The sequence below is a fragment of the Pagrus pagrus genome (genome assembly GCF_965226575.1).
Source record: "Pagrus pagrus genome assembly, chromosome: 5".
NCBI classification, from domain to species: domain Eukaryota; kingdom Metazoa; phylum Chordata; class Actinopteri; order Spariformes; family Sparidae; genus Pagrus; species Pagrus pagrus.
Genome location: NC_140189.1, coordinates 7,038,304 through 7,053,979, shown reverse-complemented (window position 1 = coordinate 7,053,979; position 15,676 = coordinate 7,038,304). Strand labels below are relative to the sequence as shown.

Sequence of the window (15,676 nt, the reverse complement as noted above, 5' to 3'; positions counted from 1 at the left end):
ATTCTGCTTGTTGTGTATGTTCTGCAAAAAAAAGAGGAGTAAACGGTTTTGCATGACGTGCTGTGTTGTGTTGTGTTGCAGTGAAACAAAAAAATGAAAGTCATCAACTGACCACAAAACACACCCAGACAATTGTAAAGAAAATAGTGTAGGAACAGAAAATCTTGAAGTAAAATATGATGTGAAAGTGTTATTCAAAATATCAAGTATGAGGTGTGATGAAATCAGAGATGGAGGGTGTGTCTGTGTGTGATTATACCCAAAAAACCATCAAACAACCTCATTTTATTGCAAAAAACAAAAAAAACCCATCACATTTTGGAGTAAAGCTGCTGTGAAATCAGCCATTTTAGATCTCAGAGAATCTTTGACATCCTGGATGGACTGAGTCATAAATGAATCAAGAGAATAATCAGAATAATTGATAATGAAAATAATCTTTAGTTACCAGCCTTTAATCCTGCAGACTGTTGATCTGCTCGTCACTTTGGTTCCTTCTCAGTCAAAAAGGGACATTTATTAAAGTTGAAACCAGAGATATTGGATTAAAATATTAATTTATTATCTGGTCATTGGAAAGCTCCCGTCACAAACAAACCATCTGTTCGTTGTTATAATCTGCTACAGTTCAGCGCCGCCTGGTTTGGCTCAGTTTACTTTATAAAGAACAGAAACGCGTCACGTTCACCAAAGAAAATAAATCTGGAGACGTCATGATGAGGAAAAAGATGTTGTCATAACTATAAATTAACAATAAAAGTCTCCAATTTGTTTTTCTTTGGTGAATTCAAAGTGTCTGTTCCAGAGGGACACGCTGTAAAAACAATAAAATAAAATTCATTTACTTCCTGCTCCACCTCACTCAGCAGGAAAATGAAAAGTTTTCCGAGCTACTCTTGTTTGTGAGGAATTTTAGAATGGATCATTTTCTCCGACATGAACAAAAAGCTGAAGTCTGACGTCACAGTATGATGCATGTTTGGATTTCAGATCTGGAGCTGTGTCGCTCCAACACCTCTGCTCCGTTTGCACAATCCCACAATAAAAAAAATAGACTTTAAAGTTTGTTTTCACACCAGCAGGAACAAACAACCAAACAAGAGCCAATGAAAACAGCTCCGGTTCAGTTTGGTGTAACAGATCAACTCCGTCTGCTGCTCTGAGGTTTGAGGTCAGACACCAAAAAAAAGTTCAGGATGAGTTTCAGTCAGAACAAAAAACATCATCAGGAGGTTTGAATCCACTCATGAATCAGCAGTGTGACTGTTGAGATGTACCTGATCATATTAAATGTCCGTCTGATCTTCAGGGATAATAAGCTCCAGGTTGGGAATCACTTCATCAGTGTTCAATATGTCCGTTTGTACCGTTATTCTCCCATCAGTGCCGTCACAGCAGCTACAATCTGTTAAAAACCACCCGTTAAACATTTCAGCGACAGTAAAATCTCCAGAAAAAACTCGACCCACGTCCAGTGTCTCCGTTAAGGATCCGTGCAGCTCTGCCACATAATAAAACATTAAAGCCTCCAGGAGGACGAACAGAACCGAACCGACAGCATTCGTCCTCTATCCCAGCAGACACCAGGGCGTCTGGTTCTGGTCACACTCCAGTTTGATGTTGATGACGGTGCACGGGGCGCCGCTGATGGTCAGCTCCTGTCTGGACTCCACCTGGTAACGGAGGTTAGTCAGCCCGCCGTCCGGATCCACCTTAAACTGCTCCTTCAGGGAGGAGACGGGGAGTTTGAAGAGGTTGATGCATTAAAGTTCAGTTTAATATCGTTTTCAATTAACTGTTTGTTATTTCTTGGACTTTCTACAAAAGCTTCATGTCCCTAAAATCTGTACAACATAAACTAAAAGGTTACTTAAGTCAATTGTTGTCAAGTCAACAATAATAAATGATTAAAGTGATGAAATTGTGTTGATTCAATGTTGTTTCTGATCTAATTTCACTCAATTAACATACACAGAACACACTGATCCAAAAGATTCCTGAATGCAGAAACATGAACAGAATATTTTGACACTTCACAACTTATTTGAACTCATGTACATATTTCAGTTTTTGAGATGTTCTCATGTTTCTGAGCTGAGTACAGAGGTGTTTCATCAGCAGTAGAAATATTTCCCCCCGTGGCCTCTTTGGTACTTTCTCTCGTCTTGATGAATCGCTTTAAGAGTTTGCCAACATTGTTGCTTTTATTCTCCACCTTAATGCATGCACACTGGCTGCCTCTCCTTTCAGTTTCTTTCTATCAGCAACGTTATCCGCTTTCTTCTTCAGCAGTAAGTTCTATAGAGTTGACCCAAAGAACCTCACGTTCATGATTTTTTTCCTCCGTTGTCAGAACAGCAGGTGAGCCGCGTGTGGAGGAAATTATGTAGCCGATCAAAACCAACGTGCACTGAATGACATCGCAAGTTTGTACAAAACAACCGCATAATTAGGCCTCCATTAAAAGCAGAGGATGCATCTCAGTGAGTTTACAGGAGGGATGTAACACCAGAGTGTCTGCAGAGCATGTGTGACTGATGGTAGACGAGAGATTATCACCTAGTTAATCAATCCTGGATGGTGTCGTTCTCGTGGACAGATCATCTTCTCCTCCTTGTGTTAATATTGTGTAATAGTGAATCTTGTGAATCTTCAGTGTAGCTGATGAAGTGTTGTACCTGTTTCTGAGCTGCGACTCTCTTCTGGTCTCTCTTCCTCCAGGCCGGGTCGTGGATGTGCATAAAGGTTTTATATCCTGTTGTGATTCCACTCGGTCTGAACAGCTGCACAGAAAACAACAACATACGTAAATCCAACCGATCGAGTCGTGAACATTAAAACACTTCCTGTAGAATCTCCTAATATGAGCTGTTGATGGTTCCTTGTTGTCTTGAGACTTTTACCTGTAACTCAGCTTTCCTCAGTCGTCTGTAGAACTCATCGTCCTCTCGGCCCCAACCCCAGAACCGGTTTGACATCCCGTTACACTGAAGGGAAAAACAAACCAATAAAGTCACTTCTGTCCAAAAAAAGAAATACGTGTCCTGCACTCTGATTAAAACTGGTTGAACAGCGTCATCTGGTGGACAATTCAGATCATTACACTTGACTGTGTTGGAAAAGACTTTGAGAATGTCACTTCACAAATTGAAATGAGATAAAATCTGTGAATTCAACTCAATTGGTTTGATTTGATTTGATTTTTACTTCAGTAACTTTGGGGTTTATGTCATCATCCTGTATGTTGTCAACCAGTTTGTTCCAGCACTTCAGTGAAGCTTCATGATGTTGAGAAAAACATTTAAACTGGACTCTATAAGTTCTGACTGAGTTGAAGGTCAGTGGAATACATTTTAACCAACAGCTGCTGGAAGATGAGAAGTCAGTCAAACTGCTGATGAACAACATTAACAACCCTGACAGACCCGTTAAAGACAGAGTGTGGTGCAGCTCAGTACCATGCTGTAATGCTTCTTGGTGAGCAGCAGGATTCCTCCCACGTACGTCTTGTAGTGGTACAGCGGGTGCAGCTCAGGCGAGGCAACGTGGAACGGCCCGTCCTCGGGGAAACCGTAGTCCAGAGCGTCGTTCAGAGGCAGCAGGTCCACGTCGTGCATCGCCAGGTAGTCCGTGTCGTTCCCGCTCTCCAGGTGACCCACGTTGATCAGAGACGCCCGGTTAAATCTGAGTAACAAGAAATAGTGTCGGGTGTCTCGTATGACTTTTGAGATTCAAGGATCAGTTTTCCTTCTGAATGTTCACAGAAACACAAAATAGTTGTGAAAATTAGAAGATAAAGTTGACAATTAGCTTTGCGATCATCTGTATTGGGATGTTTGAGACAAGTAGAGCTGGAACGATTTGTTGATTAATTGATTAAAAAAACTATTTTGACAGACGATTACCGGTAATTGTTTCAGTCAATTTTTAGCAATAACGTCAAACATTTGCTTGTTTTAAGCCTTTAAAAAGGTGAGAGTTTGATGCTTTTCGTTGTCATTTCGACAGTAAATGAAGAGTATTTAGGTTCTGAGACTGTTTGTCGGACAAAAGGAAATTTGACGACTTCACTTTGGGCTCTTCTCATATTAACTGTCAGCAGGAATTTTCTCACATTTCTTGTAGATACTGACGGTGGCCGGTCACCTGGAGATAGACAGATACGTCAAACAATGACATTTGTTGCAAACTTCACATTCAAGATCTGCTTATTGGCCACCTTTCACATCAGGAGGTGGAGTTATCACAGCCAATACGCCTGCCAATTTGCCGACTGCTGCTTGAGTCACACCACTGGATATTTTTAAGGACACCTGAAGACATTTCCAGTAATTTTTTTGCCGACTAAAACCAGCTTTTTTTCACAGGAAGATGGAACATCGCCATCTGTGATCATGGTGACCAATACAGGTATTTTAAGCCAAACCATAATGTTTTTCTAACCCTAACCAAGTGGTTTTGCCCAAACCCAACCAGAACATAAACACAGCGTTCTGACAAGAGAGAGAAAAAAAGAGCTCTTTATGAAGAACAACAAAAAACAAACACTAACAGTGGTCAGCGGCCTGTCTGTCCTGAAGGCTGGATGTGGTTTTGTTAACAATAAAAGCATAAATGAACACAGACCGATCTGTTGATCACAAACATCTCTGCAGGTCTTCCTCACCTGTAGTGATCCACCTGGTTGATGACGATGATCTTGTGGCGGATCTTCTTCTTGTTGAGGAACGTGTGCATGAAGGGAACGAACACCAGCAGTTCCTCGAAGCGTTCTCTGAACGGGACGATGAGGGCCAGTTTGTGAGGACCCCAGGAGGGGTCGTCTGCCGCAGATGCCTGACTGTCAGCGGGACAGGGCGGCGGTGGCGGCTGCTGCTGCTGGAGGCGTCTGTCTTCGTGCAGGGCGGCCGACATGTCGCCTGAACAGCTGAACTGCAGCCAGAGCAGAGAGACGAGCAGCAGCGCCATGCAGAGGATGAACAGCTTGTAGATGGTACATCTACCAGACAGGAACCTGAAAACACACAGAACAGAGTCAGAATGAGTGACGTCTCCATCTTCAGCAAAAACATACAGGTAACAGGACTCTGACCAAGACTGGAGTTAGACATTAACAAACAGGAACCTTTTGATTTGTTTATTAATTATTATGACAGATACGTACCAGAGTTCAATAGAACTTTAAAAAGGAAATTAAAGACTCACATTTATTTCATCTGGCTCTCAGTTTTAATTAATAAACTTATAATCCAAGTTTTAAAAGTTTGAATCACTGGTTTATAAATTATTTTATAAATGGTGATTATTTAATTTTTTTATTTATTGATTTTCTTTTTCAACATTTTATTGTTGTAATTTTTAGTCCTGTAGATTTTTCTCTGAGCTGGTGATTGTGGGGCGAACGAGCAAAAAGACATGTTTCTGATGTCTAACAGACAAAATGTGATTATTTAAACTCTACTGAAGGTTTAAACAGACACAGGTGAAGCAGACGTGCAGAAGAAAACACACACAGTGTTTTAAAGTCACACACACACACACACACACACACACACACACACACACAAAAAATATCCAAAAACAAACCTTTTCCAGCCTGTTTTTTCTCTCACTTGCTCTCAGTACCTCAACATTTACTGTACATCATACTGTATTTACAGTATGTTACGTTATCTTGAAGAAATTATATACAATAAATAAGCAAAAATAAGATAAACTAAATGTGAAAATATTTCATGTTTGTCTTAAAATTTTATATTTTCATGCAGCATCATATTTTCTTATATTTTCATGTCACATCTACAGTATTATAGTTTTTAAGTGCAGTTGAATTAATCATTTAGGTTGAAGTTTTTTGTTTTACTCTGTCCTATAATAAAGTAAATCTTTTGGACAGTTGGTCAGACAAATCAACACATTTAAAGACTTTACTTTAAAATGAAATGTGTGAAGTATGTCTGTCATCAACAACATTCAGAGGATTCACTGATAATGAAAACAAACATCAGATTACAGCTGTAACCCTCATATTCACACAGAAAGCGATCGTCTTCACAGAGATAAATACAGCTGGATCAGTCTGTTGTGATCATGTTAGTCAGCTCCTGTTAGTGTCTCATGTGATCAACGTTTATACTGTAAATATTAAAGACTTTTACTTTAAATTCTGCTTCACTGTTCAGCTGCAGGTGTTTGTTAAGCATCTATTCACTCGTGGTTCTGGTTTCGTCGAGCGAGCAACATTTCTATTAGAAAACAACCCAAAGTACCAAAGTACACAGCAAACAGACACAGTTAGAGACCAGCTGGTGAACACAGTTCAACAGCTAAAGAGACAGATATTATTCATTTAAACTTTAATTAAAGCTGTGGTGTGTTTATTTGACTTAATGTGATGTTTGAGACAGAAATGTCAAATAAAACTTCAGTGATTACATGAGAGACACAAATGCTGCGTTCATGACACAAAGACAGGAAGGAAGAACAGAAAAACCTCCTGCTGTTGTGACTTTATTCTAAAACCACTGCTGGCTTTGTACTAAAAAAAATGGATAAATTAGCTCTTTAGTTGTGTTAGCAATTCATTAACGTATGAAAACTGATCACATTAATCAGCTGAGTTGATTAACTTATTTACTTATTTATCTTTTTGTTGAGACTCCTGTTGATGAAGGACAACAGATAACAGAGCAGTCTGGAAATTCCTTTACAACTCAGCACTCAGATTTACGGTCTGAGCGATGTGACATGAACGCAGCATCAGACCTGCAGCCTTCTGAGGGTCAAAACTGTGTTTCAGTCAGTGTTTGATGAAACAAACCAGCCAACAAGGTGACAAACAAGCAGTCGGCAACAGAGGTTCCCAAACTGAGTCTCATAAAAACAGATTCATACTCCAGCTCGGTCTTGTTTTGTTCAGGTTTATAGAAAAGACAAATTTTTCTGTTCTCAAAGTAATGTCTCAAAATGTTTAGTCCATGAGACGACACCTTAACTCAAATATTTAAACTATAACCGGCTCCACTAATGCTCACTTATAGACCTGGAGGGTTGACAGTGAAACCTGATCTTTCCTAAGTCATTAACACAAGCTGAAATCTTCCCTGTAGCTGCTTAGAGAAAAGCATTAGCGTGCACATCGAGGGTGTCAATAAGGACTTTTTAAATCAGCTATCCACAGAAAGATCTTTAACTTGTTGTTTTCCCTCTTAAGTAGCTTTGAGTTGTCTAAATTGTTTATCACGTTGTTGAAACTTTCCACAGAGTGAAAGAAAACGAGCCTAGGACTCAATTTTTCTTGGCTGCATTAGAAATAAATATTTATCATGAATTTTGAATCATTTTAGACTCCTGAAGTTCATCCTGGCAGATCTGATTTTGGGAAACTTTTTAATTCTCATTAGATTTTAAATAAAGTCTAAATAAACCCATCGACAGTAATTATTATATTATCTTACGGGAGGACCCCTGCAAAATAGATGCACCTTAATCTTCCACAAACATAAGAAACCCCTGCTTTAATACATGTGAATGTCTCTGGACCAGTTTGGGAACCACTGTAGAAACATGAAGTCACATCAGTCTTTACTCACTTCTGTTCTCGATGAGGAACTTTAGAGAGCTCATTTCTTAAAAGGCCGAGAAACAGTGTTACTTCAACAGATTGAGACTATACTTGTTTTTATATGTACTATTACTGTGAATGAACATGAACACACTGAATATCAACAGCTGGATTCATATCGACAGAAAAAACAAAGAATCATCCATCTTACTTTCTCTCTTCTTTGAAGTAGAGGACAGGTTTTCTCCTCGATGAATACATCATCTTTGCGATCTTTGATTTCAGTCCTGTTCGGTTAAAATCGACGACAGAGGCTCCAACTTCTCACAGAAACAGAAAACGACAGGATGAGTCGTGATGTCTCTGAAACACGTTGATGTTCACTCCTCCATCCTCTCATTTGTAAATGTTGGCTGGGACCAAACTGTCCTCCATGCTAACTCTTTGCTAACTCCTTCTGAACACAAAAACACCCTCCGCCGCTTTAACAGCTTCTTGACATTTGTTTAGTAAAATATGAAATTAAAATTCATGTTTGTAACCGGTTTGTTCTGGCTCCATGTCTGCCTGTCCTCCTGTCTGTCAGTCTGTCTGGTAGCTAACTGTTACTGTACACGTAGCATGTAGCGGTTCATACACACCGCCGCTCCGGGTTCAACATTTTCAGCTTTTTACTTTTACTTCATTTAATTTTCGTCACCGACAGACAGCGACCGTCTCCGAGCGTCCGTTAATGTTTGAATTCAGAGAAAAATAAAAAATAACAGAACAAGAATCGACAGGCGAAATATTTCAGGGTAATTTCACACAGAAAAATATCAAACAGAAGCCGATTGTAAAGCTGTCCGACCACGGTACGAGTCCGACGGGAAATGGCGACAATCAGTAGGAAAAGTTCCTACCTGACTTTAAACACACACTACACCAATACGGTAAAAAAAAACAAAGATCACCAACAAATATCACCATGAAACTTTCTCGGTTAATATATTTACATTAAGACAATTGTTTTTTGTACTACAACAGATTTTTATGTTTTACTACACATCAACATTTAAAGTAAAATAATGTGCTTTTCACAACATTTATCTGATACCAAGCCTGTAATTTACTTTTCATAAAACATAATGCATTTTGTTATAGACTCTTCTTACTATATAATAACTTTTATTAATTCTAGCACAGTTTTATTTCCAACATGTCATATTATTGTTGTTTATCTTATAATTGGTATTTAATTCCATTTTATTCAGTTTTATTTGTAACTGTCTTATTGTATTCGAGTTTATTTAGATCCTGGTTCAACCATGTAAATCACTTTATAACTTTGTTTTGTACCAGTGCTGTCTTAATAAACTGTATTATTAATGTTATTATCTTAACTAATGTCTGCTTGCTATTTTAAAGTCTTCTCCACACTGCATTATTTAATTTCTGAGGGAGAAATATAGCCATTACTTAACTTTGTTTTGTTCAAGTGTGGTCAGATTCAAAGTTCAATAGGCTAATTATAATAAATACATAAAAATATTGGAGACATGACCTCAGAGGAAGCCATCACCCTAAAATTAAAACATTAAAATGCTGCATTCACCTTAAAGTCACAAAATGAATGATTGGGATGCTCTGTGTACCTTTGCTCGTAAAAAAGTACATACAGCTGATGATACAAACATTTTCAATGTAGGACTTTAAGTAGTATTTTTACATTGTGAATAAATGTTTAATGTAGTAACGCTGCTGAAGAAATGCTTCAGAGAACAATAATGCAGAATGTGTACAATAAGCACAGATCATAGCAAAGATAAATCTGACCTGTGTTGTTTAGTTTTAACTTATTTTGCAGTCACATTTCTTAATTTGACTCTCATCACAATTCAATTAATGTCCTGCTTTTAAAAAGCTCTTTAAAGTGAATTTTTTACTCTGGGTTTTGGTGGAGAAAATGACAAGAATGAAAGAAACAGTCAGTCACTGCGTCCTTTAAACCAAATGTGACAAAACTTTATTTTGAGTGCAACTTTAGACAGATTTCACATTGACAGAATCTCTCTAAAAATAAAATAAATTCAAGCCCCTCCTCCAGCCTAAACCAACTGATTTATTTCTAACTCAGGAAAACATTTCTGAAATCTACCAGCAACATAAGACAGTCCAACACAAACCACCAGAAAGAAAGGAAGGAATAGAAATAATAAAAAGGAACAAAATCTTAATATCTGAAGCCCGATGGTGTTAAACATCTGCATCTGCCGTCTTCCTCTAAACTCTGACAGCTGATTTCACTCCTCAGGTTGAGATTTATTCCACAGTTTCTCTTCACGGAGGATTTGAAACCAGCTCACTACTCATGTCTCACGCAACAAACTCATGCGGAAGCTGAATGTTTAGAGATTCAGGACTTTTCTGTTTTGGTTCTGTCCAAGTCTGAAGACAAAACTGAGCTCACATTGGTGAAAGGGAAAGAAAGAAAAACCTTGAGGTAAAGATCATCCAGCCAGGATGGGTTGGTGACGCAGCGCTCAGGCATTTTTACATTTAAATGTTTTTCTTCAGCAGATCACTCAGTGTGGCTTTTTAGCTTTTTGACAAGTCATCAGTTTTTGAGTTGAGTTAGAATTTTAGGACAGAGATCCAAACAGGGAGGCGTCTCCGGCAGTGTTGAAGCAAAAAAAGATGCAATTAATAAAAAACTATCATCTATTTTGATTAATGGACGCCTCGAGACCTGAAGCTCCTGTTTGATCAAAATGTTCAGACAAATCAGACGAAAAGAAACATACATTCAGTTTGGACAAAATGTAGATTCACTCACGCAGCAACAAACAGAAAACATTTGGTTGATTTCACACAAACTGCAGAGCTTCGTTCTCACAAATACCAAAATTCTCAGCCTTGATAGGTCAATAATTCACCTCATAAATGATGAATATTTTTACCCAGCTATATCCATATGGCTGCAAGCGTTCACATAACTTGAAATTCATCATGTGAGCACATTCGCAAGGAACTCAAAGTTTATGGTACGTGCTGTAAAACACGAACATTTTCCGTGTGCGCAGATTCCCAACGTTGACTAACAGAGCTCCTTTTTCTGGCCCTAAAGGTCTGAACGTGTTTGTTCTTCCTTATCGTTTAAATCGTAGCAGCTTCCACTTCTTCAGGCGTTTAAATCAGTGTTGGTATCAAAGCCAAAACATTGATAATGTGAAAACATGATTCAAAAGCTGCACAGAGGTCAGAAATCGGTTGGATGCTGCAGCTCTGGTTCAGTATTTCACAGCTGCAGGGACAAATTAACGCTCTGATATACTTTTAACTACGAGTTCATGTGTACTTGATGGATGCCAGACAAATCCTGTGATCCTTGTAGCACCATATTGTGCGTCCTCAGACATGTAGTTAACCCCATTAACACCGGGGGCAGTATATCAGAAAATACTTTTCTGCCACCGTCTCAACATTTAACAGTGTCGCTGTTTTTGTCATGTTCACGCTGTCGCAAAACCAGAATTTACAGATTAAAATATTCCTTCAAGAGGCAGAAAATGAATCACAAAACTGTTATTTTACAGAAGAATCCCGATTATAATTTCAGAAGATGAACTCGTTTACTTCAAATCAAACTGTTACTCTTCATGCACGACTCTGAGGAACATCTCTAATGGCCAGTAACACATCATGTACTCATCGCTGTGACCAACAGGGAAGAAAATGGGCTGATTAATTTAAAAAAAGAAAAAAAATCCAATACAATGAATTTAGTTCTGTGGTGTCAACAGAGAAGAAAACCTGCGTAATAAATAGAGATGTCACATCCTCCCTGATAGTCTACTGCACACACGAGGGCCTCGTGACAAACAGGGCTGGTGAAACAACGAGAACATTCAAAATAAAAATAATCTAAAGATGTTTTCAAGCCGAATCTTGCAGCTGCTTTTCTCCGCGTCCCGTCTCCTCTGACAGCAGCGACCGCCGCCACTCAGTACTGCATCAAACACACACTCACACAAACAAACACACAGACTCACACTCTCCCCTCGGAGAACATTTACACCAGTTTCTTTGCCTCAAAGAAGCTCTTGAGGTGTCTCATCTGCCAAATACCGATGGCCACCAGAATGAGGGTCTGCACGATGGACCACCAGAGGACCCGCTGGTTGGTGCTCTCGCTGGTCTGACGGAAACGCTCCTCACGGTACTGAGAGAAGACAGACAAGGGCCACTTAATAACTGAGGATATTTTATAAAACCAACTGCCCCCACATAAGTGTTTCTCCTCGACTGACCCTCTGGTAGTTCTGCTCCTTCTGGATCTGGTCCACCTGCTCCACCAGCTGTCGGACTCGCAGCTGCAGCTCCGACAGTTTGTCTTTGGCTGCGATCTCAGCGTAGTTGTTGGCGTGTTCGCCCACCTGGATGTCCAAGTGAACCCTCTGCAACACAAGTTCCACAGGAAGTCATGAAGAAGAAGCGCCCTCTTCAGTAGACAGATGTTATGATCAAAATCCTTCACCAACATTAAAACTAAATTTAAATTAGAGCTGCAACAAGAAGCCGAATAATCAGTTAGTGGATTATTTCTTTCAGTCATTTTTCCAGCTTCAATATCAAACATCTTCTGGTTCCAGCTTCTGAAATCTCAACATTTGCTGCTTTTCTTTTCAGTCTTTTTGGACTGTTTGTTCAACAAAAGAAGAAATTTGAAGACGGCACTCATGATGAGCATTTTTCAAATTTTTTTTTCTTCCATATTTTAAGACTGAATGATTAATCCTGAAAACAATCGTCAGTTGCAGCCCTTATTTAAATGGTAAAAATGTAAACAGATTCAAACAAAAGCCTTCTGGCTTCAGGCTAATTCAGTTTCTGTTAAAAATATTTAGATGCGAGTAAATAACTGGAGGAAAAAGTCTTAAGTGTGTCTGCTGAGTGAAGCGACTCCTCACCAACATGCCTCCAGCGAACAGAGAGAACTTGGATGAGTTGGAGTGCAGACAGATCTGATGCTCCCCAGGTGTGTGCGACGTGAAGGTGAACCTTCCCTCTGAGCCGTACTGACGTGACAGGATCACCTGCAGGAAACACACACACACACACACACACACACACACACACACACACACACACACACACACACACACACACACACACACACGGCAGGTCAATCAGGAGGAAATGATGAGCTGATGATACATTCTGCTTGTCCTTGTTGAATCTTGCTGTTCACCTTGTCATCTGGATCTTTGACCTCCACAAACATCCCCAGACCCTGAGTGGCCGGCAGGTATTCTTCTCTCTGTTTATCATACAGCTGAGTCCGGTAGTTTCCTGCAGAGAAAAAACAACATGTGTCAGAGTTATAGGTTTCATTTTTAAGTGTGCTGATCAGTTAGTAAGATGTGGGACAAAAATGCCACTTCATAGCTTTGTTCAGAGAGACTGCGTAGTTCAGATGATGACACCATTCTGTGGTTTAGTCTGTCAGGTTTGGTTCAAAGCTCTGAAAAAGCAAATAATTGGACTTTTGATTGCAAATAAGATTGTCACACAGTGTTCCTGATCTTTTCTTTGGTAATAAACACAATTTACAGAAACAAGAGAGTGCTGTTTTATTTTGAAAGAGTTGACTTTTTAAACGGAGGCTCCTAAAACATTTATAATCAAAACCATCAGCTGATATGAATAAGTTAATCTGTGTTTAAATAATGTTAAAACTGACGTGATTTCCACCTCCATACTGGGAACAGGCTAAGAAGAGGATTTACTTTGTTGTTGTTTTTAATCTGTTTATTATCAAAAGTGTTAGTCCACGATTAGATTCTTTGTTATGTGAATAGGGATGTGTCTCGATTATAATATTCAAATAGTCAGCATTAGAATAATTCTAATAGTTCATGCAACTCTGGTTTTATCTGGAAAAACATTAGTTTCCGTTGCTTTTTGCCTTGTTTTTACCGGCACAAATTATTACAGAAGTTGGTATAATCACAATAGTATTACCAGGCTCCGGTAAACATGTGTAACACAGTCTTTTCCTCACTGAGTCTGTGCCACTATATGCTGCGGTACACACAAACAGCAGATCTTCAAATAATCACTGAATAGTTTCCGGAGACTGAAGTGCCCTGCCCTGGATGTGACCTCGATAAAACACTGAAGAGGGTTTTGTTTTCTTTTGAGATTGAGATTTTTTTACTGTAGCGACCACCGAAAAACAGTACATGTGAAAACGCTGCTGCTGCTGCCGTTTATACGATGATGATTTTAAAGAACAAGGCATATTTACAAAGCACTGGAGCGATCTCCAAAAATGATTGCAGTCTGGAGGCCTGCTCACATTAAATCAGTGGCTGTGTGCAGTTCATTTAGGAAAAATGCAGTTTGTGTGACAAAAAGACAAACCTGTACAGGGAAACTTTTTTTTTTCTATCACTCAAAATATGAATTTGTGGAAGAAACAAATGTATTGACTCACATCTGGTACATAATTAAACATGTTCTTTTATCCTGACTGATATTAATGAGGCTGTGATCCTTTATATAACAAAGGTAAACATGTTAGCCAGAGGTGAACTGAGAGCTGAGAGGTGTCATCACAGGAACTAACCAAACTACAAGATCATGTCACAGTCTTTCACTTTTTGCTTCTCTTCCTTTATTTCTATCCACCAGCAGCTCTGACAGATGTTTCACAAGATATTACAGCCACTTCCTGTCAGTGTGCCCTCTCATTCATTCAAACAGGTCGAGCTGTATTTGAACAAGCAGGTGTACAGTCAGAGGACAGTCTGGTACATGAACAGCTTGCGTTTGGCCAGAAGGGCTGATGTGAACCTTATAAAACATGACTGAGGACTTCCAGCATGTGAAACACTTGTTTTTTAACAGCTGTTGGATGATTTTGAGTTTCTTTACCTGTAGTTAAATGTCACGTTACTAACTACTACAGTTGGGTAACTGCACATGATTGTAATGACGTTCTTCGTGTGTCTCTAGTTAGTAAAAGCACCATTGTGAATTCTTTCAGTCATTGGAGAGAACCACAGCTGTCGCTGCATATGTGACCAAATGTGTTGAAGATTTAAGATCTGAAACACATGAAAACATAAAAAGGAGGTTTGTACGTAGTTTGTGACAAGCTAACATCACTCTGTACTGAGCTGTAAATCAACACATGAGCAGAACAGAACCGTCTGTGTGAACTGTGTGGACACGAAAGACAACTTGAGCTGAGTTAGCCGATTAGCTAACTAGCTAAAGTTGGAGAGCTAGCAGTTAGCATTAGCCGGTGACTTCCTCTCGCTGCAGACACTCACCGATAATCATCGTCTCGTCCGGGATTTCCTCTATGAAGCATTTCTTCTCGGTCTCCCCGATGTGAAAGTACAAAGAGGAGACGAAACTGTAGAAAACGTTCAGGAGTAAAACTGACAACACACACGACTGCATCCTGACAGACACCATCTTCCTGCCGGGACAGAGCTCGACTGAGCATGCGCAGGCACAGCAATGCCACGTAAACCCTCACTGGAGTCTGGCCAATCAGCGCGCCGTAACAGGGCGCTGGGAGTTGTAGTCGTGAACACGTTGAGCTATTGCCCCCCCATCTACATCAAATATATATATTACCAATTTAAAAAAAAATATATATATATTTTAAATTGGTAATTTTCTTCAATAGCTTCCAGGTCATGTGACGTGCTGACTCAAAATCATGACTTCCTGTACTGGTTGAGAGGAGACACACCTCTTTATATTGAATTCAAGTGATTATTCTATGTTTGATTCATATTCTATTGGATTTTAGCCTGGCTCATATTTTGTATTCATGTCATGTGAACCACTGACTCAAAATCAGTGCTGGAATATCTTCCTATTCTGGTTGAATGAGACACACCCCTTTATATTGGATTTTTTTGTGCTTCTTCTGATTTCTTATTAATGTACCATTTAGCACTTAATCAAACTCAAAGGCATAAAGACTATTATATATTATTTATCAACTATATAACTGTTTGAGCTGTTAAAGTTTAATTTATTAGGATTAATAATTTGTGATTATTTTAACACACAGCCCCTTGGCATATTTGTATTATTGTGGTTTGTTAC

The 15,676-nt window shown here is 39.2% G+C and overlaps 2 protein-coding genes across 2 annotated transcripts; both read right to left on the bottom strand.

Annotated features, from left to right (window-relative positions):
* Positions 1 to 270: 270 nt before the first annotated feature.
* b4galt7 (xylosylprotein beta 1,4-galactosyltransferase, polypeptide 7 (galactosyltransferase I)) lies at positions 271 to 8,423 on the bottom strand. The gene is made up of 6 exons (XM_084352291.1): positions 7,776 to 8,423; positions 4,667 to 5,014; positions 3,459 to 3,684; positions 2,904 to 2,987; positions 2,679 to 2,783; positions 271 to 1,724 (listed from the first exon to the last, which is right to left on the bottom strand). The coding sequence occupies exons 1-6, from the start codon at positions 7,826 to 7,828 to the stop codon at positions 1,569 to 1,571; spliced, it is 972 nt and encodes a 323-aa protein (XP_084208417.1). The 5' UTR covers positions 7,829 to 8,423; the 3' UTR covers positions 271 to 1,568.
* Positions 8,424 to 9,543: 1,120 nt separating this feature from the next.
* Positions 9,544 to 15,046, bottom strand: LOC311257332 (transmembrane emp24 domain-containing protein 9). The gene is made up of 5 exons (XM_084352908.1): positions 14,884 to 15,046; positions 12,795 to 12,895; positions 12,514 to 12,639; positions 11,854 to 12,000; positions 9,544 to 11,765 (listed from the first exon to the last, which is right to left on the bottom strand). The coding sequence occupies exons 1-5, from the start codon at positions 15,029 to 15,031 to the stop codon at positions 11,616 to 11,618; spliced, it is 672 nt and encodes a 223-aa protein (XP_084209034.1). The 5' UTR covers positions 15,032 to 15,046; the 3' UTR covers positions 9,544 to 11,615.
* Between the last annotated feature and the right edge of the window lie 630 nt (positions 15,047 to 15,676).

What these genes read in the sequence shown, in the direction of transcription:
- b4galt7 (XM_084352291.1), bottom strand. Translation starts at nt 7,828, where the DNA reads ATGATGTATTCATCGAGGAGAAAACCTGTCCTCTACTTCAAAGAAGAG. An exon ending in CCAAGAAGCATTACAGCATG is followed by an intron (nt 2,988 to 3,458) that starts GTACTGAGCTGC and finishes TTTTCCCTTCAG; the next exon opens with TGTAACGGGATGTCAAACCG. An exon ending in TGAGGAAAGCTGAGTTACAG is followed by an intron (nt 2,784 to 2,903) that starts GTAAAAGTCTCA and finishes TTTTCTGTGCAG; the next exon opens with CTGTTCAGACCGAGTGGAAT.
- LOC311257332 (XM_084352908.1), bottom strand. Translation starts at nt 15,031, where the DNA reads ATGGTGTCTGTCAGGATGCAGTCGTGTGTGTTGTCAGTTTTACTCCTG. An exon ending in GGACGAGACGATGATTATCG is followed by an intron (nt 12,896 to 14,883) that starts GTGAGTGTCTGC and finishes TTTTCTCTGCAG; the next exon opens with GAAACTACCGGACTCAGCTG. An exon ending in TCAAAGATCCAGATGACAAG is followed by an intron (nt 12,640 to 12,794) that starts GTGAACAGCAAG and finishes TGTTTCCTGCAG; the next exon opens with GTGATCCTGTCACGTCAGTA.